The 22,698-nt window shown below is 52.1% G+C and overlaps 1 protein-coding gene and 1 non-coding gene across 2 annotated transcripts in view; both read left to right on the top strand.

Moving 5' to 3' along the window:
* Positions 1-2,709: 2,709 nt before the first annotated feature.
* Positions 2,710-2,813, top strand: LOC131482300 (U6 spliceosomal RNA). Its single transcript, XR_009246880.1, has one exon. It is a non-coding gene; the product is annotated as a U6 spliceosomal RNA (small nuclear RNA).
* A 488-nt stretch (positions 2,814-3,301) lies between these two features.
* The window catches only part of NLRP11 (NLR family pyrin domain containing 11), a 34,427-nt gene continuing 15,030 nt past the window's right edge, over positions 3,302-22,698 (top strand). The window contains exons 1-6 of the mRNA XM_058673967.1: positions 3,302-3,578; positions 8,468-10,031; positions 11,239-11,400; positions 11,892-12,059; positions 19,667-19,837; positions 21,507-21,732. Of these exons, the coding sequence (XP_058529950.1) occupies positions 3,302-3,578; positions 8,468-10,031; positions 11,239-11,400; positions 11,892-12,059; positions 19,667-19,837; positions 21,507-21,732 (2,568 nt within the window). The remainder of the gene's footprint in view (positions 3,579-8,467; positions 10,032-11,238; positions 11,401-11,891; positions 12,060-19,666; positions 19,838-21,506; positions 21,733-22,698) is intronic.

Here is a 22,698-nt window from a genome sequence, read left to right as displayed (position 1 = left end):
TGCACCCTGTGGTTGGCTCCTCAGATGCCGGGCACAGTGGGCACCGGGCCAGGTCGGGCCAAAACCAGGAGCTCGGAATTCAGCCCGGGTCTCCTGTGGGTATCAGGGAGCCAAGCACCTGAGCTGTCACTATTGCACCCCGCCCAGGGTCTGTGATGGCAAGAAGCTGGGGTGGAGAGCTGGGAGCCGAGTGTGAACGCAGGCCTTCTGAGGACGGGAGGCGGATTCCTAAGTGGCGACCTGGCCACTATGGCCGAGCTGGCCCTGGGCGCACGCTGAATGCTTCCATGTCCTGGATTCTGTGTGTGATGGTGGGAAATGGCATTTTCTGAGTCACTTTCCTGTTTCAGCATGGACTTAAATGTGGACCTACTGTTAAACCTGTGTAGCGGGGACTGGCACCATGGCATAGGAAGCTAAGCCCCCTCTTACGGTGCCAGCTTGAGTTCTGGCTGCTTCACTTCCCATCCAGCTCCCTACTTAGGCCTGGGAAAGCAGAGGGGATGGCTTGGACTCCTGCAGCCACTTGAGAGACTTGGAAGAGATCCTGCCTCCTGGCTTTGAACTGGCACAGCTGCCACCATTGTAGCTATTTGGAGAGTGAACCAGTGGATACAAGATCTTTTCTAACTCTGCCTTTTAATTAATAAGAAATCTTAAAATATCCATGGGTATAAAGTGTTTTGCACCTAAGTTTTTATTTTAGATTTACTTATTTGAAAGTCAGAGAGGGCCCAGCGCTGTGGCCTAGCGGCTAAAGTCCTCACCTTGAGTGCGCCCGGATCTCATATGGGCACCAGTTCTAATCCCAGCAGCTCCACTTGCCATCCAGCTCCCTGCTTGTGACCTGGGAAGGCAGTTGAGGACGGCCCAAAGCCTTGGGATCCTGCACCTGTGTGGGAGACCTGGAGGAGGTTCCTGCCTCCTACCTTCTGGCTCCAGATCGGCACAGCACTGGCCATTGCGCTCACTTGGAGTAAATTATCAGACAGAAAATCTTCCTCTCTCTCTCTCTCCTCCTCTCTGCATATACCTGACTTTGCAATAAAAATGAAAATAAAATCAGATCTTTTAAAAAAAGTCAGATATCTTCCATTTGCTGATTCACTCTCCCAAGTGGCAGCAGTGGCCAGGGCTGGGCCAGAGCAAAGCCAGGAGCCAGGAACTTCATCAGTATCCCACATGGGCGGCAGGCAGCTCACGTGGGAAGCTGGCATTGCAGGCAACAGCTTCACACACTATGCCACAAGGCCAGCCGGTGATGTCTTGTCATTCCAGGCTTGAAGAGCCTTCATCTGTGAGAAGTCTGATTCAAGTGGTGAGGTGGCTTTACACCCCCCTGCATCTTAGGGATGACAAAGCCCCCTCTTGTTTGGCTGCCAGTTAGAGGAGTCCTTCATGGCTCCTACTTCTTGAGTATATGATTTTGCTGTTCTCATGGTTAAATTTAACATTAATGGAGTGCTCACACATTCTGAAAGCCTTGATTTATTACAGCAAAATAAAAAATCCAGGTCACTCATGAAGCCCCCACCATCTCTTCAGGCAGGCAGGGGGCAGTGTCTAGCCTGCAGGCCACCCAAGGCCTCAGAGGTCATTTGGATTGGTCCTGTTGATGACCGCAAACAGGACTAGAAATGCAGTTGATCGTAGCAGGCTAACTTTCCAATTGATGATTGTGTCCAACCCCTGAATGGTGGTGGGACTGTGCGCATGGCCCCTGGTGGTGGGCTGTGTCCTACCCCTGAATGGTGGTGGGACTGTGCGCATGGCCCCTGGTGGTGGGCTGTGTCCTACCCCTGAATGGTGGTGGGACTGTGCGCATGGCCCCTGGTGGTGGGCTGTGTCAGACTCTAGACTCCAAGATAGAAGGCAGGTGCCAGAACACAGGTGTGGCTGGTACAGTCCATCCAGGACCCATGAGCCTTCCTGGCCAGCTCTGGGCATGGCAGGACCCTCCCCCAGCCTGCAATCCCAGGAGCCAACTGGGGCCAGGCTTGCCAGCAGGCTCAGCACAAGCTTCTTCAGAGTTCGCCATGTGGGTGCAGGGTCCCAAGGGTTTGGGCCGTCCTCGACTGCTTTTCCAGGCCACAAACGGGGAGCAGGATGGGAAATAGAGCAGCTGGGACTTGAATCAGTGTCCCTATGGGATCCCAGCACTCGAAGGGGGAGGATTAGCCAGTTGAGTCAACATGCTGGCCCCACTAAAGGTTTCTTTATGCACAAAGTCCTCGGCCAGGTGGGTGTATTTTGTGGTTGGAGACGGGAAAGTTCAACTTGAAGCCCTTCCCTGCCTTCATCCACACTCATGTCCTGCTACCTGTTCTTTACACACCAAAGCGTTATCATGAGTCGGTCAGGTCGCTGGCTGCCCTCTTCCCACCCTGTCTTGTCAGCTCTTCTCTCTCCATCTTGGCTGAAGAACAGTTGCTATCGCCTTGGCCATGTCTGTTCAGGGCATCAAGGTTCCTCCAGAAGGAAACGTTCAGGCACAAGGGCTGGCTCTGTGATGACCACAGGAAATAACAGGACAGGCTGGTATTAAAAGCACAGCTGTAGGAGCTCCCTGGGTCCTAGGCAGTTCTTGGGGAATGACGGAATGCATTGGTGGTCACATGCACTTGACAGTAGTTCTGTGACAGGTACACATGTTGGGGCTGGAGTCTGTCCGGAGGTTACAAACCCCCTCATTGCTTAGAAGAAGGGGGTGTGCTCGCTTCGGCAGCACATACACTAAAACTGGGAAGGTACAGAGATTAGCATGGCCGCTGCGCAAGGACGACACGCAAATTCGTGAAGGAGAGGGTGAAGAGTGACCTAGCATGTCTGCGTGGCAGCACGCAGCCACAAGGGAGCTCTTGGCTGGGGAGCAAGGTGTGTCTTGACGCTTTCTTTTTTGGGTGCAGGGCTGGGACATATCTGTTGCTAACAGATGTTGAAGTCTGGTGTGAGGTACAGAAGCCCAACAGGATCGAAAGGGCTGAAACAATCTGTTTATCAGGGTTTTATTCAGCACCATGGACAGTGCAACGCGAGTGGCGCTGAGGGACCTCATGGGTCTTGAGAGAGTGAACAGGTGTTGGTCCAGGGAAAGGAGTAAGCCAGATCTCTAGACACTGCGAGGAGGGCGGTCATGGCAAGGGATGTGAGCGGGGGTGGTAGACTCGCTGTGCTGCCAGCTTCGAGCGCCTTGCTGCGGCCGTGCAGTTTGAGTCTCTGACCTGGTAATGCCTTTTCCAGGTCCATGTGCCTTGCACCCGAAGAGCCGTACTCTGACATCTGACCTCACCAGAGAAGCAAGATGACGGTGCCTGACCTAGAATTGGACCTGCTGTGTTTTCTCAGAGAACTCAACGAGCAGGAGTTCAAGAAGTTTAAGCAGTGCCTGCAGCAGGAGCCCATGTGGCTGGAGCTCCCACAGGCTCCGCTGTCCGACCTCCAGCAGGCCGGACGGGAGGATGTGGTCGAAGCACTGATGGCCGCTTACGAGGTTCAGTACACGTGGAACTTGGCCTTCAACTTGTTTGCGAAGGTCTCACGCCAAGATCTCTGCGATAAGATCACGAGGAGAAAAAAACGTGAGTGGGAGCCCTTGACGGGGCGGGGGGTGCAGAGGAGGTTTCCAGGAAGCTTATTTATTTTCGGTTTGATGGTTGACACGCGTTGCTCAGTGCGTGATTGTCATACAGTCATAGGACTATCCACAGCGGGCCAGTGTCCAGAGCTGAAAGGCCCGAGGAGTGGGCCGTGGCCTGCTCGGGACTTTGTGGTCCTACTCCTGCTTTCGACTTTCATGCTACGTGCCTTGGTGGAAAAGAGCCATCCCCCGAGATCCCAGGGGAATGCTGAGCCAGGTCCCACAGTGCGGGGCTCGTGCCAGCCGGGTGCTCTGCAGAGTGGGCCGTGTCCAGGCGTTTTTGTCCCTGTGTTGAGTCTCCAGCCCGGGGCTCTGAAGCAGGTGTGATTGTGTGCTCCAACTGGAAGCCAAGTGTAGGTTACGGCTGTGTGTGAATGTGACCTGTCACACGAGGTCAAGTGTAGAATTGTCTACCTGGGACATCACAAGGTACTCTCAGTCTCGTCTTCTGGAGCAGTTCAGGTTTCACATCTTGGATTAAGGCAGCTCGGCCTGCACCGTCCCCTGCTGAGAGCCTAGGTTCTCCGCTCAGAGCCCCAGATCATGATCCCGTGGCTGTTGATTTGGTCACAGCCACGCGAGCTCAGTGCAGCCCAGCGTCCTGGGGTGACAAACATCAGAGATGGGGCAAGTTTGCCTCTGGTGCTCTGTAATTGAGCAGAGCCATTTCCTTGTCAAAGATGACGGTTTGTAACCGGTGGCGTGGTGGCGGTTCTAACCCTGGCAGGGAGCAACCGTGTGGCCAGGGACGGGGTGCTGCCGAGCTGTGGGCCTGGTTTAAAAGCTGAGCACTGCTTCGACTTTGGCTCTCTGAGGATTCATTTAGAGTTCAGCAGGACAAACATGTAACTGGAGGCCGTGATCTGAAATGCCTCCACGTCCAGTCGCCCCGCGGGGACCTGTGGGGATTCTTAGGCACAAGACAGGCAAATGTAAGAGCAGGATTCCCATTGGTGAACCTGTTCTTAATCACTGAATGTGAAAATGATTAAAAATAAGGCGGAAGACATCCTTCCGTTCCCATGCTGGGGCTCCCTCCCAAGAGGTCACACCCTGCTCCCATACACAGCTTTCCAAAACATTTATGTCAACCAGTTCATTAGAACAACTGTAATGGGCTAAATGGGTCTGTCCTGCATAAGAAGCTTCTGGTTAAAAAGATTCCTGGTAGAGGACTTGGCTCTCCCTGCAAGGCACGGGGGGCGTGGTGTCCATCTCGGCTCCCTGTGTGGAGTGGGGGCGTGGTGTCCACCTCGGCTCCCTGAGTGAAGTGGGGGACATGGTGTCTATCTTGGCTCTCCCTGCAAGGCATGGGAAACATGGTGTTCGGTTCCCTGAATGGCACGGGGTGCGTGGTGTCTGTCTTGGCCCTCCCTATGTGATGCGGGGGGCATGGTGCTTGTCTCACTAGCTGACACTAGGCAACAGCTTCCAATGTGCCTCCCCCAGCTGCCCGGTACACGAGGCCACAGGCTGGCTGCAGTGCGGAGACAGTCCGAGGCCTTTTTATGTTAATACAAAGAATATAGATTCAAAGTAGTGCATTGCATTTAATGTGCACAGAATTCTAAGAATGCAACAATACATTCTTTTTAATTTATTTTTTATTGGAAAGTCAGATATACAGAGAGGAGGAGAGACAGAGAGGAAGATCTTCCGTCCGATGATTCACTCCCCAAGTGAGCACAACAGCTGGAGCTGAGCCGATCAGAAGCCAGGAGCCAGGAACTTTCCTCCAGGTCTCCCACATGGGCTCAGGGTCCCAAGCTTTGGGCCGTCCTCGACTGTTTTCCCAGGCCACAAGCAGGGAGCTGGATGGGAAGTGGAGCTGCCGGGATTAAAACCGGCGCCCATATGGGATCCCAGTGCATTCAAGGCAAGGACTTCAGCCACTAGGCCGTGGCTCCGGGCCCTGCCTTTCTATTTTTTTAAAAAAGATTTATTTATTATTGGAAAGGCAGAATTATATAGATCTTAATCAACTGGTTCACTCCCGAAATGGCTACAATGGCTGGGGCTAGGCTGCTCTGAAGGCGAGAGCTCTTCCAGGTCTCCCATGTGGGTAGAGTCCCAAGGCCTTAGGCCATCCTCTGGTGCTTTCCCAGGTCATAAGCAGGGGGCTGGAAGGGAAGTGGAGCAGCCGGGATTAGAACCAGAGCCTGTACGGAATACTGCAGGTGGGGGCTTAGTTTGATATGCCACAGTGTGGGCCCCCAGGGTCTCCTGTCCGAGGCTGGGCTGGGTTGGGCTGTGAATCCATCTGTTGACGTGTGTGTGTAATGCCACACTTTCTGTGCTGTTTATTCATGGACATTGGTTCACACCTTGGCTGCTGCCAATAATGAACTTTGGGGAGCAAGGCCATCTCTTCAGGTGATCGTAGAATGCATTTTGGGTCAATACGGATCCTTGGTTGTGGAATCTTACGATAGTGTTGATTCTAATTTTTTGTTTTTAACAAACCTTTGCACTGTTTTCCACACTGGCTGAAGCAGATTGCTTTCCCAACAGTAGCATAAACTATCGTCCTGCTCCACAGCCTCCACGGCGCCTGTGACGGGCAAGAGGCGTGGGGTCACCTCCCAGCACTCGAGGCTCCTCTCCCGGTGACGGGCAGGAGGCGTGGGGTCACCTCCCAGCACCTGTGTCTTCTCCCAGTCACGCGTCCTGGTGGCTTGCTTGGCCTTTCTCTGCTAGCTGTTAGGCTGGCCTTTCCCCCTGGGCTCCTGTAGTTTTGTACTTTGTACTTTCTGTCCCTGTTGCATGGGTCCGGTCAGTCTCCTGGTTGGTCCTTGTTCCTGTTGAAGAGTGTGCCCACCACGCTGGCACATCCTGATCCTTTCTTTTGCCCTGTGCTGTGGATTATTTATTTCTAATACTGTATATCTTAGCTCTAGAGTTCCCATGTAAGATGTAATTATTCCTAAACCCTTCTCTGAGGTAGGGGCGATATGGGAGTCTGGGTGGTTTCCTCAATTATGAATCTTGGCTGTGTACTTCTTGAAGCATCATGGTTCCTGTGTGCCAGGTGTTGGATCTACAAAGGTAGAGAAATCCTTGATGCTTCTCCCTACAAGTCGTGCTTCCCTCTGTCGGGCTTGTGAGGCTACGGCGGTGGGCTCGGCCGGGGCTGCAGCGCTGGGAGCAGTGTGGCGTGGCATCTGACCAGTCTGAATCAGGCCCTTCTTCAAAGGCCACCTTCCACCTGCCTCCCGTCCCTGGAGCACCTGTCCAGGGGCTGTGTTCCGACTTGCTCTCCTGAGCAAGCAGCCTCCCTCTGTTGCCCGTGGCCCCGAGGGCCTGCTCATCCAGGGAAGCCCACCCTCCACACCCAGTTCTGCAGCTAAACTTTTCTACCTGCAGTTCTGTGACAGACACAAGTGTTTTATCCACGTGTTTTCCTGTCATGTTTTCACATTGCAGTGGGAGTGAAGCCTTACATAATCTCAGATGTAAACCCCACTACAATTAAAAAAAAAAGCTGAGTCAGCTCACTGACCTGCACTGACCACACTGACCCTAGGTAACTCGCCAAGTGGCCAGGAATGAAGACATGCCACGCGGAAGTGAGAAAGCAGGAGGGAAAGTGTGTCCCTCACAGGCTGCGGTGGAACACAGGCGTGCTGGGAAATGTACTGCGGCGGAACACACAGGCGTGCTGGGAAATGTACTCCGTTGTTGACAACCTTTTGTTGGATTGTTCACAGTACTTCCCTATTTCCTGTTACTTTTTATTTAGCTTTTTAGCAGACCCAGATCCTATTAAAGCATTACTTCAAAAATATTAAGTTGAACATATTGTTTAAGTTAATGTGTATCAGGAACAGTCCCTGAACCCGAGCGTTACCCCAAACTAATATGTGTGTGTTACATATACATGATTTATACAACATATATACATATATATTATATATGTAACACATATATACACACAGGATGTAGTGTTACAACTGATGGCTGTATGACATGTTACCAGTGAGGAGGGTGCTGTGGTGTCATGGACCATCAGTGATGCCAGCAACCCATATGGGCACTGGTTGGTGTCTTGGCCGTCCCACTTCAGATGCAGCTCCCTGCCCATGGTCTGAAGAAAGCAACAGAAGATGGCCCAAGTGCCCAGGCGCCTGCCCTCCACGTGAGAAACCTGAAGACATGCTTGGCTTTGGCCTGGTCCGGAGCTGGGCATCAGTTATCTGAGGAGTGAAGCAGCAGATACAAGCTCTGTGTCCCTCCTGTAACTGATGTTTGAATCTAGTTTGAAATAAGTGCTATGAAGTCACCAAAGGAAAAACCCTTCTTGGTGTTGGGATGAGCAAATCTGAACAGGATAACTTCAGAGCCTGTTGGATGGATGGATGGGTGATTTGAACCCTTTTTTATGTAAGGCGGTGAGATACACTCTCCTTGTTTGTTTTTTTTAAAGGATTTTTGAAGATCTATTTGAAAGTCAGAGTTACACAGAGAGTTGATTTACCTACTGATTCGCTCTCCAGATGGTTGCCCGGCTGGGACCCGCGCCAAAGCCCAGAGCTTCGTCCAGGTCTCCCACGTGGGTGGCAGGGCCACAACACTTGAACCATCCTCCACTGCTTTTCCAGGCCATCAGCGGGGACCTGGTTTGGAAACAGATCAGTCAGGACACAAACTAGTGCCTGATCCGGTCTGCCGACGGTGGCTTAGCCCATTAGGCCACAATACCAGCCCAGCTCTGTCCTTGTTCCTATGTGCTTACGATGAGCAGCCTCAGTGGAAATGTTGAGCGAGGCTGTGTTTACATTTTGAAGTTTTACTTACTTGCCTTCTGTGTCTCTCCTCTCTTCATTGGCTTAGGTCACAAAGAGATCAACAAAGCCCTCATAGAGACAAAAGTCCTGTGCCAGTGGGAGAAAGATTACTTCGGGTCATCGCATGATAATTTTGCCGAGGAAGTGGCATTCCAGCATTTGTACATCCTGGGTAGAACTTTCACTCTTGAAGATGGCTATTATGAAGAGAATCTGAACACCTTCATGTTGGGAGACAACGCGGTCGGGAAGACCATGGTGGTGAGGGCCGTGCTGGCCTCGTGGGTCAGCGAAGAACTTTGGCAGGACATCTCCCATGTGGTCTACCTCACATCCCAAGAGGTCAACCAGACCCCCCACTGCAGCCTGGTGGATCTCATCTCTAAAGACTGGCCCGGGGGCACAGCGCCCATCGCTGACATCCTGTCGGAACCCAACAGGCTCGTTTTTATCCTGGAGGACTTGGACAACATAAATTGGCCCTTGGATGTGGAGGAATCCGCCTTGTGCAGCGACATCAGAGAGCAGGTGTCCATGTCCGTCCTGCTGGCCAGTTTGCTGCAGCGGACGCTGTTACCAGGCTGCTGGTTCCTGATCACCTTGAGGTGCAGTGGCAGAGGCACCATGAGGGCCCTGATGAAGGATTCCGATTGCTTCCTGACCATGCAGTTTGGCGATGACAAGAGGGAGCGGTACTTCACCTTGTTCTACAAGGACCAGCAGAGGGCGAGCACAGCCTGCAAACTCGTGAATGACAATGAGGTACTGAGGAGCCTGTGCCGGGCCCCTGTGCTCTGCTGGATCCTCTGCATCGCCCTGGGCAGCCACATCGACCGGGCGGACGACCTCAGCTCTTCCTACCAGACGCGTGCCGACGTGTTTACCCGCTTCCTGGCCGCCGTATTGAGTTCAAATGTGAGCCGCGCTGACCGCCCACGCCGCCTGGCACTTCTGGAGCGTCTCTGCGCACTGGCCGTGGAAGGGCTGCTTCACAACACCCTGAACTTCCAAGACGAGGACCTCCGGAGCGTGGGTCTGAGCCAGGAGGACGTGTCCACTCTGGAGACCTTCAGGCTTCTCCTGCCCAGCAACAGCCTGCCGGGTCACTACACCTTCATCCACCCCAAGATGCAGGAGTTCTGTGCGGCCATGGCGTACATGATGGTCCTGGTCCACCACCAGCTCCCCCGGCTCAGGAACAAGCCGGAAGACAAGAGAGAGGTGTACTCGGACTTCAGCCCGGTGGTCGCGTGGATCTTCGGGCTGCTCAACGAGAAGAGGAGACGGATCCTTGAGGCGTGCGTGGGCTGCCGGCTGCTGGACGCGCCCCTGCGGCACCACTTTGTGCAGTGCCTGCAGGTCTGGGGGAGCCAGGGCCAAGCCATTGATTTCCACATGCCGCTGTTTTACTGCCTCTTTGAGAACCAGGAGGAGGCGTTTGTGAGGCAGCTCATGGACTTCTTCCCAACAGTCAACGCCTACATGCAGTCCAGCAGGGACCTCATGGTGTCAGCCTACTGCCTCCAGCGCAGCCAGGCCCTGCACAAGCTCAAGCTGAGCCTTCTGGATCTCTTCAAACCTCAGGACCCCCACTTGAGGCTCTCCACGTGGTGAGTCTCAGCAAAAACACCCTACCTTGCTTAGGTTCCCAGGAGGGGCTGTCGGACATCCCGCTGGGCTCCTGTGGACCCGGTGGCTGGGCAGTCTCAATGCTTGCGTGGGATCCCGGGTTTCCCGGGTCTGCCTCGGCGTTGTGGACATTGGGAACGGGGGCTGTCTTGGGTGCGGGAGGGTTTTGACAGTGTCCCTGGCACACTAGCTCCCCCGTGATCACTTGTGACTAAGTTGCCCCTGGCTGAGAACCGACTTTCTGTTGTGTGGATCAACGGCAGTAACCCTGACGGTGTCCTTTCCAGGTGCTTACGGTAGCACCCCCACAGCAGGAACCGTTCTTTCTTTCTTTTTTTTAAAGATTTATTTATTTATTTTTATTTTTTAAAAAGATTTATTTTTATTACAAAGTCAGATATACAGAGAGGAGGAGAGAGAGAGAGAGGAAGATCTTCCGTCCGATGATTCACTCCCCAAGTGAGCCACAATGGCCGGTGCTGTGCCAATCCAAAGCCGGGAACCAGGAACCTCCTTCCGGGTCTCCCACGTGGGTGCAGGGTCCCAAGGCTTTGGGCTGTCCTCGACTGCTTTCCCAGGCCACAAGCAGGGAGCTGGATGGGAAGTGGAGCTGCCGGGATTAGAACCGGCGACAATATGGGATCTCGGCGTGTTCAAGGCGAGGACTTTAGCCGCTAGGCCACCGTGCCGGGCCCCAGGAACTGTTCTGTGTCTTCGTTTCTTGTTCACGTTCCAAGGCACTGCCTCCCATCCGTCATGTCCTGGTGATCTCGGAGGGATCCCCTGTTTTCACGGTCTGGGTGTTGATCTTTGTGGTTAGTTACACTTCAGTTTTTCCTGCCTGGCCTTAGGTGTGAACACACTGGCGGGGGCTCTGAGCAGGTGTAACTACCTGGCCTTGGGTGTGAGCACACTGGCGGGGGCTCTGAGCAGGTGTAACTACCTGGCCTTGGGTGTGAGCAGACTGGCGGGGGCTCTGAGCAGGTGTAACTGCCTGGCCTTGGGTGTGAGCAGACTGGCGGTGGCTCTGAGCAGGTGTAACTACCTGGCCTTGGGTGTGAGCACACTGGCGGGGGCTCTAAGCAGGTGTGACTGCCTGGCCTGAGGTGTGAATACGCTGGCGGGGGCTCTGAGCAGGTGTAACTGGGCGTTGGACAGATGCTACTGCCAGATTCCTTGTTTGCGCAGCCAGGTGAAGAGCCTTGCCTACTGGAGAGATATCTGCTCTTTGCTCCACACCAACGAGAACTTTCGGGACCTGGAGATCAGTAACAGTGAGTTCGACACTACCTCTGGGCGGATCCTGTGTAAGGCCCTGATGCACCGCCACTGTCGGCTGCAGACCGTCAGGTAGGCTGCTGCCCTCTTCCCGCCAGAGACCGCGGCGGTCTCCTCGCTCTGCTGGTGCGGGCGATCAGTATGCATGCTGACGAGTCCCAGTGATCAAAGTGATGGGGGGTGTGCTCCAGGAATAGGTAAGATTGGACTTCCTTCTGGATCTGGTGAAGAGATGAGGTCACTTTGTGGCTGGGCACAGGCTCTCCTGAGATAGCGGCCTATGGGAAGGCCTGGTGTGCTTGTGGAGGGAGGGACGGAGGCAGCTAGGGAAATAGTTCCGAGGTGTCTGTGGCAGGATGGGGGGCGTCGGAAGCCAGAGTCAAGGACGGGTTTTCATGGAGTAGGGTGTGAGGGATTTTGAACAGAAATACTTTCATATGACTTGCGCGTTCACAGGCTGCTAAGGGAAGTGCAGAGTGTTTTAGAATGCAGTAAGCTGACCAAATCCAGTCTTCCTGCTTGCACCTGTGAGAGACCCTGACGGGAAGCTTGGCCTGCTGCAGGTTGTCCCATGTCACGGTGGGTTCTGATTTGGACGACTTGCTCAAGGTCATTGTCGGTCTCAGGAACCTGACGTTTCTGAGCCTCAACGGGATGCGGCTGACTTCCCGGATATATGCCGTTCTGCGGGAGGCGCTGGCGAGTCCCACGTGCACCGTGCGGCACCTGCGGTGAGTCGGGCTGGGCTGGACGCCTGGGGAGGACTGTGGGTATGTTTGGGGTGACGCTGCCATCCGCCTCTGTGTTGGCCCTTCTGTCCTGGCTTCTCACGCTCATGACTCCTATTGCTTAAATGGCTGGATCCTTCTGTAAGCTGCAAGTCCAAGCTCCCTTGGTCCAACCTGAAGAAACACCGTTGGTGTGTGATTAAAAAATGCAGAAAGCAGCCAGGGGCAGCTTAGTGTGCACAGAGACATTTAGGGCGCTGTCTGAAGCCACGCATGCTCACAGGGGAGCTAGGGTACCGAGGGCACTGGGTGAGGACACTGCAAAGAAATGTTTAAAAATTTTTGAAAAAAATGGAGCCACACACTCCAGGGGTTCTTTTTTTTTTTTTTTTAAAGATTTATTCTTATTGGAATGCATATGAGATTTCTGGAGAGGAGAGACGGATCTTCCTCCACTGGTTCACTCCCCAAATGAACACAGCAGTTGGACTTGAGCCGATCTGAAACCAGGAGCCTCTTCTGGGTCTCCCATGTGGCTGTAGGATCTCAAGACCTTGGGCCGTCCTCCACTGCTTTCTTGGGTCATCAGCAGGGAACTGGATGGGAAGTGGAGCAGCTGGGACTTGAACTGCTGCCCAGATGGGATGCTGGTGCTAGCAACAGAGGATTAGCTAGTTAAACTATCACATCAGTCCCTACATTTTAACAATAACTTTTGTTAATTGAATAGATTTCATGAAATTTACAGATAAATAGGACCCAGTGGGGTAGCCTAGTGGCTAAATCCTTGTCTTGCAATCTCTGGGATCCCACATGAGGGCAAGTTCCTTCTGCGGCCCCACTTCCCATCCAGCTCCCTGCCTGTGGCCCAAGAAAGCAGTGGAGGACGGCCCAAAGCCTTGGGAGCCTGCACCCACGTGGGAGACCCAGAAGAAGCTCCTGGCTTCAGATTGGCTCAGCTCTGGCTGTTGCGGCCGCTTGGAAAGTGAACTAGAGGATGGAAGGTATTTTCTTCTCTCCCTCTTTGTAAACCTGCCTTCCCAATTAAAAAAAGAGTAAATCTTTTTTAAAAACAAATTTACAGATAAATAGGCATTCAAATTCACAATGTCTTGTGGGATTTTGCTCAAATGCCACCTTACTAGAAAGAATTTCTCTAACCAGAGATTCCATGACAGTGCAGAGAACAGCTTTCCATTACGTAGCTTTCTTTGATCTCGTTTGCACTGCTGGTGAGCTGCCAGGAGCAGGTGCAGTCTGACTTACCGGCGCCCGGTAGAATTACATCCCATTGTCTGAGTTGGCCGTTTCCTAAGGCACCTACCAGAATGCACCGCGTGGTAGTTGAGTCACCCTTGACAGAGTTCCCCTTATGGGAATGAATTTGAAATGGCAGGACCGTTGAGCAGAGGTGAGGATGAAGACTTGAAGGCGGCAGGGTGCGGAGAGGAGAGGGGGAGTATGGCCCGGGGGGGGGTGGGGACAATGAGGAACGTAAGGGGGTTGGGCAGCAGGATGGATGGAAGCCAGCACAGGCAGAGCCTCAGGGACTCCGTGTGGGAGAGCAGGAGCTACTGTGCCGGCGACGGTTGAATGTCTCGGTGAGGCTGGTACACGTGTGTGCCAGGGTCCGGTGAGCTGCTTGGCACGTGACTGGCAGCTCTGACACGTCATGCTGAAGTGAAGATGGAAGGGTTGGGGACTGTCCACTCCCTGGGGAATGGGTTTGGGGCCCTGGCTTAGGGCCAAGCTAGAAGCGGAGGGATCTGGCTGCTTCGTGGTTTCGGTGTAGGAAGCCCAGCACTGGTGGCGCTCTCGCCTCGTGGAGCTGGCGTAGCGCAGTCCCGAGGCCCCGCTTCATCCGTCCCTGTTCTGCTCACAGCCTCATGAGATGCGATGTCAAGGCCAACGTGTGTGGTGAAGTTGCCTCGCTCCTGGTCAACAGCAGGAACCTGAAAAAGCTGACCCTGTCCAACAACCCGCTGAAGGATGACGGCATGAAAACACTGTGCGATGTCTTGCGCCAACCAGGTTGTTCCCTCGAGTCACTGGTGTAAGTGGCTTGGCCAAGCAGACAGCCTGCTGGCTGAAAGAACCACGAAGTGTTTGGGATTGGGCAGATAGGGTGAGGGTCAAACATTGCTAACGAACACACAGCAACACGGCAGCAAGCCTGGACGGAGGGGTGGTCAGCCTGCTTTGCAGAGCGTAGAGTGTGGGGTCACCGCTTTGGAGAGGGAGTTGGAGTGGTGTCCATGAGGGAGTTGGAGTAGCTGTAGGCCTCCTAGGCTACAGCAACAGGCTCGACGACAGAAGGGAACTTCATGCTTTTAGTCTTCCTGTGCCTAGCCTCACTAGTTGCTCGTCTTGTGAAAGAGAAACTACTCTAGGGAAGTTTCTAGGAAAGCAGGTGTTTGCCCAGGTCAGGGAGTGAAAAACACAAAGACAGCAAAATTAGGGCAACAAGGAAGGCCTGGACAGAAAGAGTGGTCAGCAAGGCAGAGCAAGCGGCTAAACACCACGAGGATATCGCAATACTGTGTTACATAATGGTAGACAGAATCTCAAGTTCTAGGATGTTCTGACCCTATGGGGATCTCTTAAGAGACTGGCAGTATGGGCTGAATTCCTGTTAGCAAAGCAGGTGATAGAACAGTGCCGGTGGTGAAGTGTTAGAACTGCAGATCGGCACGTCTCCTGTCGTGCGCACATCCAGCTGATGTCCCCCCAGGTGTAAGACCCGGGCATGCCCCATGAAACTCGCCCATTATAAGTGTGTGTTTCGTAGCTCTCTGGAATGCAGTTAGGTGAGCATCACCATGGATTGATTTTGGCACACTTACTATCATCCTAGAAGTTTTGGCATGTAAACTTTTAAAATTATACTTTTATAGTATCATTTTATGATACAGTTGCATAGGCCCTGGAATTTCCCTTATCCCCTCCCCAATTCTCTCCCCTCTCACTGGGTTCCCCTGTATCACTACTATAGTATAGATCTTCACACACAGTCATATGTCCATCATTGCGGGCATGGACAATGGCAGAGTCCAGCATCCTACTGTCCAGATACAGTAAGCAGTTTCACAGGGAGTCCATCTTTGTCTGGAAGTAGAGAGGCAGCCTGCATTGTATCCTCACATCTGGATAGGATAGCCTCCGTTACAGTTACTGTACATCCCTTAAATGAAAAGCCACAATACAAAATCAACAACAGGAAGGAAAAAATTAACAACACCATAAAGTTAAACAGCATGCTACTAAAAGATTAATGTGTCGCTGAAGAAATTAAAAAGGAAATCAAGCACCTTCCTGAAGAAAATGATGCTTCTGTGTGATCTATGAGTCAGTGAAGAATTTAATGAGAAGAAAGTGTGGAAAGATGGAACTAACAAAAAATCAAAATCCATGAGATAGTTTCCGTTGATCTTTGTTGGTGAAATGTGTCTCCTGTAGGCATCACACAGATGGGTTTTGTTTTTTAGTCCAGTCTACTAATCTATGACATTTGAGTTTAAGCCATTTCCATCCAGGGTTAATATGAATGGGCAGTAATTTCATACTGTCCTTTTAGCAATGGGTTGTTCATTGATTTAGTCGTCTGTATTTTATTGGGTTGTTCTTCATATTTGCCTTTGGTTTTAGTGGGCCCTATTCCTTTTCTCTGTCAAGAGGACATCTTTATCATTTGTATGGCAGGTTTGGAAGAGACATATTCTTTTCACTTTTCTTTACCCTGGAAGAATTTTATTTCATTTTCAAAGACAAAACTTTGCTGGGTACGTTATGCTGGGCCGACAATTTTTAGCTTTTAAAATCTGGAATGTGTCACTCCATTCTCTTCTGGCCTGTAGAGTCTCCTGTGAGAGATCTCCTGTGAGTCTGATTGGCATGCCTTTATATATCAATTGATTTTTTTTCACGTGCACATTTCAGGATCTTTTCCTTATGTTCAATTGAAGAGAGCTTGATGGTCATGTGTCGTGGTGAAGATCGCTTTTGGTCAAGCCTGTTGGGAGTTCTGTGCCCCTCCTGGATGTTGTTTCCCAATTCTTTCTCTAGATTAGGGATATTTTCCCTTATTTCATGGAATACACCTTTAATCTAAGTTTCTCTTTTCTGGGACTCCCATAACTCTTACATTTGGCCTCTTAACAGTGTCTTTCCATTCTTGAATGCTTTTTTGAGCTTGACCCAGCTCTGCTTCCAGCTTTTGTTTGTTTCCCCCTGGTGAGGAAAATATCTTTGAATTTTGAGATTCTTTCTTCTGCTTCTTTTATTCTATTTTGGAGACTCTCCACTGTACTTTTAATTTGCTCCACTGTATTCTTCATTTCTGATATGTCAGCTTTCATGTGATTCATCTCCAGTGTGACATGTTCCTGAAACTCCTTGGACGCCTGCTTTACCTGCTTCTCGTTGTTGATACTTCTGGTTAGCAGAGTCTTCTCCTTGGGGTGGGTTTCCAAGCTCTGTCGCTCTCGGGTCTACAGTTCGATTTTACTTATCGCAGTTGGTACACGGTTCTTTCTTTACAGTCACTTGTGCCGCTCCCTCCAGCGAGTTCCAGGTCTGGGTTCTTATGTCAGATTCCCACCATGGTCTCTGTAGCCCCAGCTCCTGGCTCATCACTCTCCACCTCCTATGAAGTCATGCTGAGGCTGCACTGTTGTCTGTATAACCTTTCTCCCACTTAGGGTTGGAGCAAGTCCCAGGATTAGGGAGAAACCAGATGTCCTATATAGCTAGGGTGTTGGTGGTGCTGGACTTGCCAGAACCTGTTGGCCATTAGGTCTGAGTGCCACATGGGCCTATTTTGACCCATATGGTGCCATAGTTAGTATTTCCCTGTGGGACCAGTGCAATGCACAGCTCACTGTTGTCCCTGCAGTCTTAAAGCCTTCACCACACTGTACAAAATGGCACTTGATGTGCCACTGCTAGCGTTCTTGATCTGCTGGCCATCAATCTGAGGGCTACCCGGACCTATCTTGGGTGGAACCTGTAGGATGCCATGTTGTTGCAGTCTACTGAGCCAGAAATGAGTTCACTCCCAGCTCAGCATATGCTCAGTCCTTTCCCTTGCCTTTGCCTCCTTAAACAAAATGGTGCCTGATTTGGCTCTACGCGGTGGACTGGATTGTGAAATCTACCCTGTTCCCACACTGCCTGTCTGGGACCTGCTGCTCTGTCTCTGCTCCTGGTCAAATCAAACAGACCAGCAGGATGAGCAGGTCTTTTTCTGGGTTCACCTCCTGAGCTCCCAGCGAATGTCCCTTCCCACCTGGTTGCTGGTGGAGTTCCATCTGCAGGTTCAATTCGGATCGCCACTCACTGAACGCTGCTGGGGTATTAGTCACTGCAGCACCACACCGCTGTGTCCGCTGCTTTCCTGTGTCTGTCAGTCTCCAGGTGCCCCTTTGCTGGTATTCTGTCCTCTCCTGTTTCTTGGAATGTGCCCTCTCTGCTTCACACTGTCTACTATTTCTCTTTTTTAAACGTGTCCTTAACCTATTCTGCCATCTTGATTCTATAGCATGCAGACTTTATAATTCACACCTGTGTATCCAGTAATTCAGACATAGCAAAGTGACAGATTTTTCTCCATGTTGAAATAGGCAAGGAATCTCCAGATCTGACATCAGTGAAAGAAACTGCAATAAGCCCAGAAAAATATCTGTAAAAGATTCAGATTTTTGGCTAAATCTGATAGGTAGAAAAATATTATTGTCCTATCAGTTCATAGCTGTGGATCTGAAATAGCTTTTTATAAAAATAGGGAATTTCTTTAGCTTTTTTTTTTTTTGCCTTTTTATGTAACTTCAAAAAATCAAACATAAGCTCCTCTACAAAGGATACTAGCTCATATCACTAAGGTCCCAAGTGAGCGAACCTGTTGACAGTGTGTCAAACACATGTTGATGAATTAAGCAAGAAGTGCATGAAGTGACCGTGGCCACCTCCCTCCCTGCCAGCAATCTAGAGTTGCGTTATTTTGTGTGATTGGCACATCGTTTTAAGAATACTGTAAACCACCCAGGTACTCTAATACCCTGATGAAATAATAGAGATCACAAATATACATGAAGTAGTCAACATGATGCATTGTTGTAAATGCTAGCTACTGTATTCAACAGGTTGTTGAATAACTTTATAATGTTCTAAGACTGTTACTATAATTTAAAATAAGACATAGAACTCCTGATCATGTCTGGCCACCGAATGACAGGATCCTGCCTTGCGTATATGTAGGCCAGGGGAGAAAATCCATGTCCACAGTGACAGTGGTGATGTTTGTAGGACCTGGAGTCCTGCAAAGGCAGACTGTCCAGGGGCAGGTGGGTGAAGCTACCACATAAGAGGTGCTTGCGGCCAGTGAGGTAGAACAGACGGCGTGGGAAGGACAAGCCGTGCTCACGTGGCGGCCCAGCAGCGGCTGTTCTGCGCTGGAGGGCTGGCCAGCAGGCACGGCAGGTGTGGCTGGCTACACGCCGTGTTCTCTGCAGTAACACCTCCACTCTGCTGATGGAGTAAGAAAATGGCTGCAGATGTCGCCGGTGACCACGTGTGGCCGTGAGGAAGGCAGCTGTGTGAGTATAGTCATATCTGAAGGTTGGGGTGCCAGCACCCCAGAGGCCCTGCTCTCTGATTTCCAGTGGTGGTCTAGTGTTTCTGTGTGGCCTACATGCGTCCTGATCTCTGGGTTACTCTTACAAAGTGAGGGCAGTGAGGCAGTCCTGCTGGACAAGGAAGGGGTCTGCGTAGGTTTTTATGCTAGCGTTCCTGTTGCATGGTTGGTTGAATCCATGGACATAGAGTGCCGTGTGTGGTAAAACTTGCACTTTGTCACTTCTACAAGTCACAGTCTTTGGATATTCTTCAGTCATCCTGAAGGTGGAACGTATCGTTGGCAGTTTATACAGGCCAGGGATCTGGGTGTGTCTGCTAGCCGCCCTTGGCCGGTCCCTGCTCTGGCCTAACTCGCGTGTGGCAATGGAACCCGCTGGGGTGATTTCCATATAGATGGATGTGGAAAAGAGGAGCTGGAGATGAAAGAGAAGTGAGTTAAGCTTTCAAGCAATAGATTCAGACGATAGAAATGGCCACTTGGGTGGCACAGGGCGGGCTTGCAGCCTCACACCAGAGGGGCCCAGCAAACTGTCTTTGCTGTTTTAAAATTCTTCACGAGTTCCCACATGCACTCGTGGCCACCACCTCACTACGGGAACTGATGGTGGTTCCCCTTTGTTCTTGAAAGCAGCAAAGTAACTTCTAAGACAGTAGAATTTTTACCCTGAAAGGAATCTTAGGATTAAATCAAAGTAGACATGCTGTAGCTTCAAAAAACAAAAAGGCCACGTTTACAGAATGAGTGACCGTGGGAACTTGGTTCTTCTCCCACCATGGTCACGGACACACACGTTATGTTTCACTCCGCACTGTCATGGGCGCTTTGACCACTTGTTGCCTGTGAGGGAGGGGTGTGGGGAGAGGCGGGGCTGTGGCTGCAGGAGGCGTGGAGGCCTCTGTGCGTCCTGGATGGGTGGCCCGGGGAAGCGGCCTTGGCCCGGGCCCCTGCTGCTGACTGGCCGGGTGGTGTCCCCACGCAGGTTGCTCTTCTGCTGTCTGACGGAAGCGTGCTGCAATCCCCTGGCGACCGTCATGTTGCTCAACAAAACTCTGAAACACCTAGACCTGAGCGTGAACTTCCTGCAGAACAGTGGTGTGTTGATCTTGTTGATGCCTCTAGTGTTTCCGATCTGCACGATACAGGAGCTGGAGTAAGTCCACCTGGGCCTTCCACGGACGTCCACTTCCCTCCCGCCTGGGGCACGGGCAACAGACGGGGCTCGTGGGTGTCAGCGGGTCAGGCTGGGTATAAACGGAGCAAGCTGTGTTGGGAAGACCGGAAGGGCGGAGGGCACGAAGTCCGATGTCAATCCTGGTAGCAGCAGGAGGGGTGCCTGGTCCTGGTCCAGGCCCAGCCTGCAGGAGAAGGGCGCCTCGAATTCAGCCCTGACCAGGCTCACTTGGTGGTACAGGAGGGAAGGTCTCGCAGGGTGGGTGGCAGTACGCAGGTTGTGTTTGGCAGCGCTCTGTTGCAGCGGGGAGATGGCCAAGCTGGACCCGCACGGGAGACGAGGGGCGCTTCACACAGGTGACAACTCGCCGTTCAAATGCACCGGTCTCAGGGACAGAACTGAAATCTGCGGTTTCCCGCGTGTTACGAGTGCCTGCAGACCCTTCATGGGCACGTGCTGTGATGCCCCGGGAGACTTGCCCTGGTCACAAGGCCGTGGCCTCCGGGCGTTCCTGCACGCCAAGGCACAGAGCCTCTCCCCAGTGCCGTACAACAAGCTTGCTTGAATTCCCAGCTGCCAGGAAGCGTCCCCTCTCCGAACAGCATCGTGGTCTTGTTTAGTCCTGGAGTTACTTTGAGGTCCTCTTTTGAAAACACACCAAGGATTTCCCTGGCTCAGAAATGCGAGACACCGGCCTAGTCAGCCCATCCAATTTTGATAAAACAGCAGCTGTGGTTCGTGAGCCTCTGACATTTGTCGCAGAGGATGGGAAGATTCCAATAGCATTGTGGTGTCTTTGTATTGCAAATGTATCTTGGATGTAGTTAGGACTTCAATGGATGGCTGTTGCTGTGACACTGTGGAAGCTGGATGCTACATAGGACCTAGAGGGGTGATGATGAGTTAGGCTGGGGCTCAGCAAGCTGTACCAGCCAGGGCCAAGTGCAGTCGTTGGCTTGTCTTTGTAGATACGGTGTTTGAAACACAGTCAGTGTTGACTGCGCCTACAGGTGCCCTTGACTTACTCGGACAAAGGTGTGAACAGATGCCCCAGGCCCCACGGACCCGAAGATGCTTGTTACATGGTCCTCACAGAAAATGTTGCTTGCTCCACCAGACGTCAAAGATGTCGTGCAAACCTAGGACAGCGGCTGTTTCTGAGCCGGATTGGGGAATGTGAGCTGCATTGACGAGGGGACCCTTGAGCAAAAACTCAGAGGAGAGTAAGGGTTGGATGGCCCAGGCCACTAGGGTTGGACGTTAAGGACTGAGAGCGAGCCCAGCACAGAGCGTTGATGTGTGAACACCTGTATTGGTCGGTGAACAGCAGCTGGGCAGTGAGGGCCGTAGCAGGAAACGCTGTAACAGACCACGGGCAGTTATAAGAACTTTGGCTTATACCCAGTCATCTATACCTTTCAATGAAAAATGCCCGAGGTGTTTTGCCTCTTGTTTCCTTGTTGATAACATTTGGGTGATGGAAGCTGTGGGGTCATTCATATGTTAATCTGAGTTAGGAGCTTGTCCAGCGTAACCTGTGACCTACTGATACAGATGCCTGGTACCATTCGTGGGTTCCTGCCTCATGGCATACCAAGCTCCCAGCCCTTCATGGTATAAAGCTCACACACACACTTCCCCTCTGCAGGCTGTCCGGTTGCTTCTTCAACAGCGATGTGTGTTGTAACATCAGCACAGCCATCCTCCGAAACCCAAACCTGCGGAGCCTGGAGCTTGGGAGCAACAACCTAGGCAACGAGGGCGTGGTGCTGCTGTGCCAGGCGCTGGAGTTACCCAGCTGCAACCTGGAGAACCTCGGGTGGGTACCCGCTCGACCACTCTGCTGCGTGCAGCTCGCGGAGCCTGAAGAGGGCGTGAGTGTACGACACTGGCCAGAAAGGACAGCCGTGAGTGGAGCGATCTGGCGTGGGAGCCACGGCTCTGCCATGTGCCATGTCCTCTGGCCACTGTCTAGCTCACACCCTCCCTCTCTGCGTGTCGTTTCTACACCAGGGCTGGATCCTGTCTTAGCCGTTGTGTTTCCTTGTTACAGGTTGGAAGAGTGTAAGATAACAGGTGCCTGCTGCGAGTTTTTGGCCTCTATGCTGGTCACTAACAAAAAATTGAAAAAACTCAACCTGCTTGGCAACAAGTTGGGTGAGGCAGGAATTACACAGCTTCTCGTGGTCTTGATGTTGGGCCCACCAAATTGTGTTCTTGAGACCCTCGGGTAAGCTGGATGTCACTGTCCGTGTGGCTGGGGACAGCACTGTGCTGACATGGGTGAGGGCGTGTGAGGTGGGAACATGCGCTGTGGTCGGCTTCCGATTCCTCCAAGCCCCGTGACTCTGGCATTGCTGCGCAGAGGCTGCTCCCCTCCGGGGGGCACAGTGTCTAGTTCATGGTGAGCAAAAGGTGACAGTTGCTGCTGCTTGTCAGCCTTGATCTAAGCAAGAAAAGCTGTTACGTTTTGCTGTATGCTCTGACTGGGTCATGGATTCCAATTCTCTGGCCCTTACATTTTCTTAAGCTGCAAAACGACGCCCTTCCTTGCTGGGTGAGTCAACAGGTGCTGTGCGGCACAGCTGTGCAAACCGGGGTCTCGCAGTGTGGGAGGCGGGAGTGCAGCAGCAGCTCAGTGGCTTCTGGCTCTCTGAAGGTCGTGGTGAGCATGGCCTCCCTTGGGCTGTTGGATTGAGTATCTCTGTGTAGAGACGACTCAGGAGGCACTGAAGGGGCCCTAGGCTCTTGCCACCTGAGAGCAATTTTACATACACTCATCAAGGCAGTGACATGTCATCATGTTGCCCATTGGTTTGATGCAAACTACAGGTGCCACC

The sequence above is a fragment of the Ochotona princeps genome, chromosome 16, assembly GCF_030435755.1.
Source record: "Ochotona princeps isolate mOchPri1 chromosome 16, mOchPri1.hap1, whole genome shotgun sequence".
Classification (NCBI taxonomy): Eukaryota; Metazoa; Chordata; class Mammalia; order Lagomorpha; family Ochotonidae; genus Ochotona; species Ochotona princeps.
Note: the sequence above shows the minus strand (reverse complement) of the source record. Positions and strands in the feature narration are given on the sequence as shown.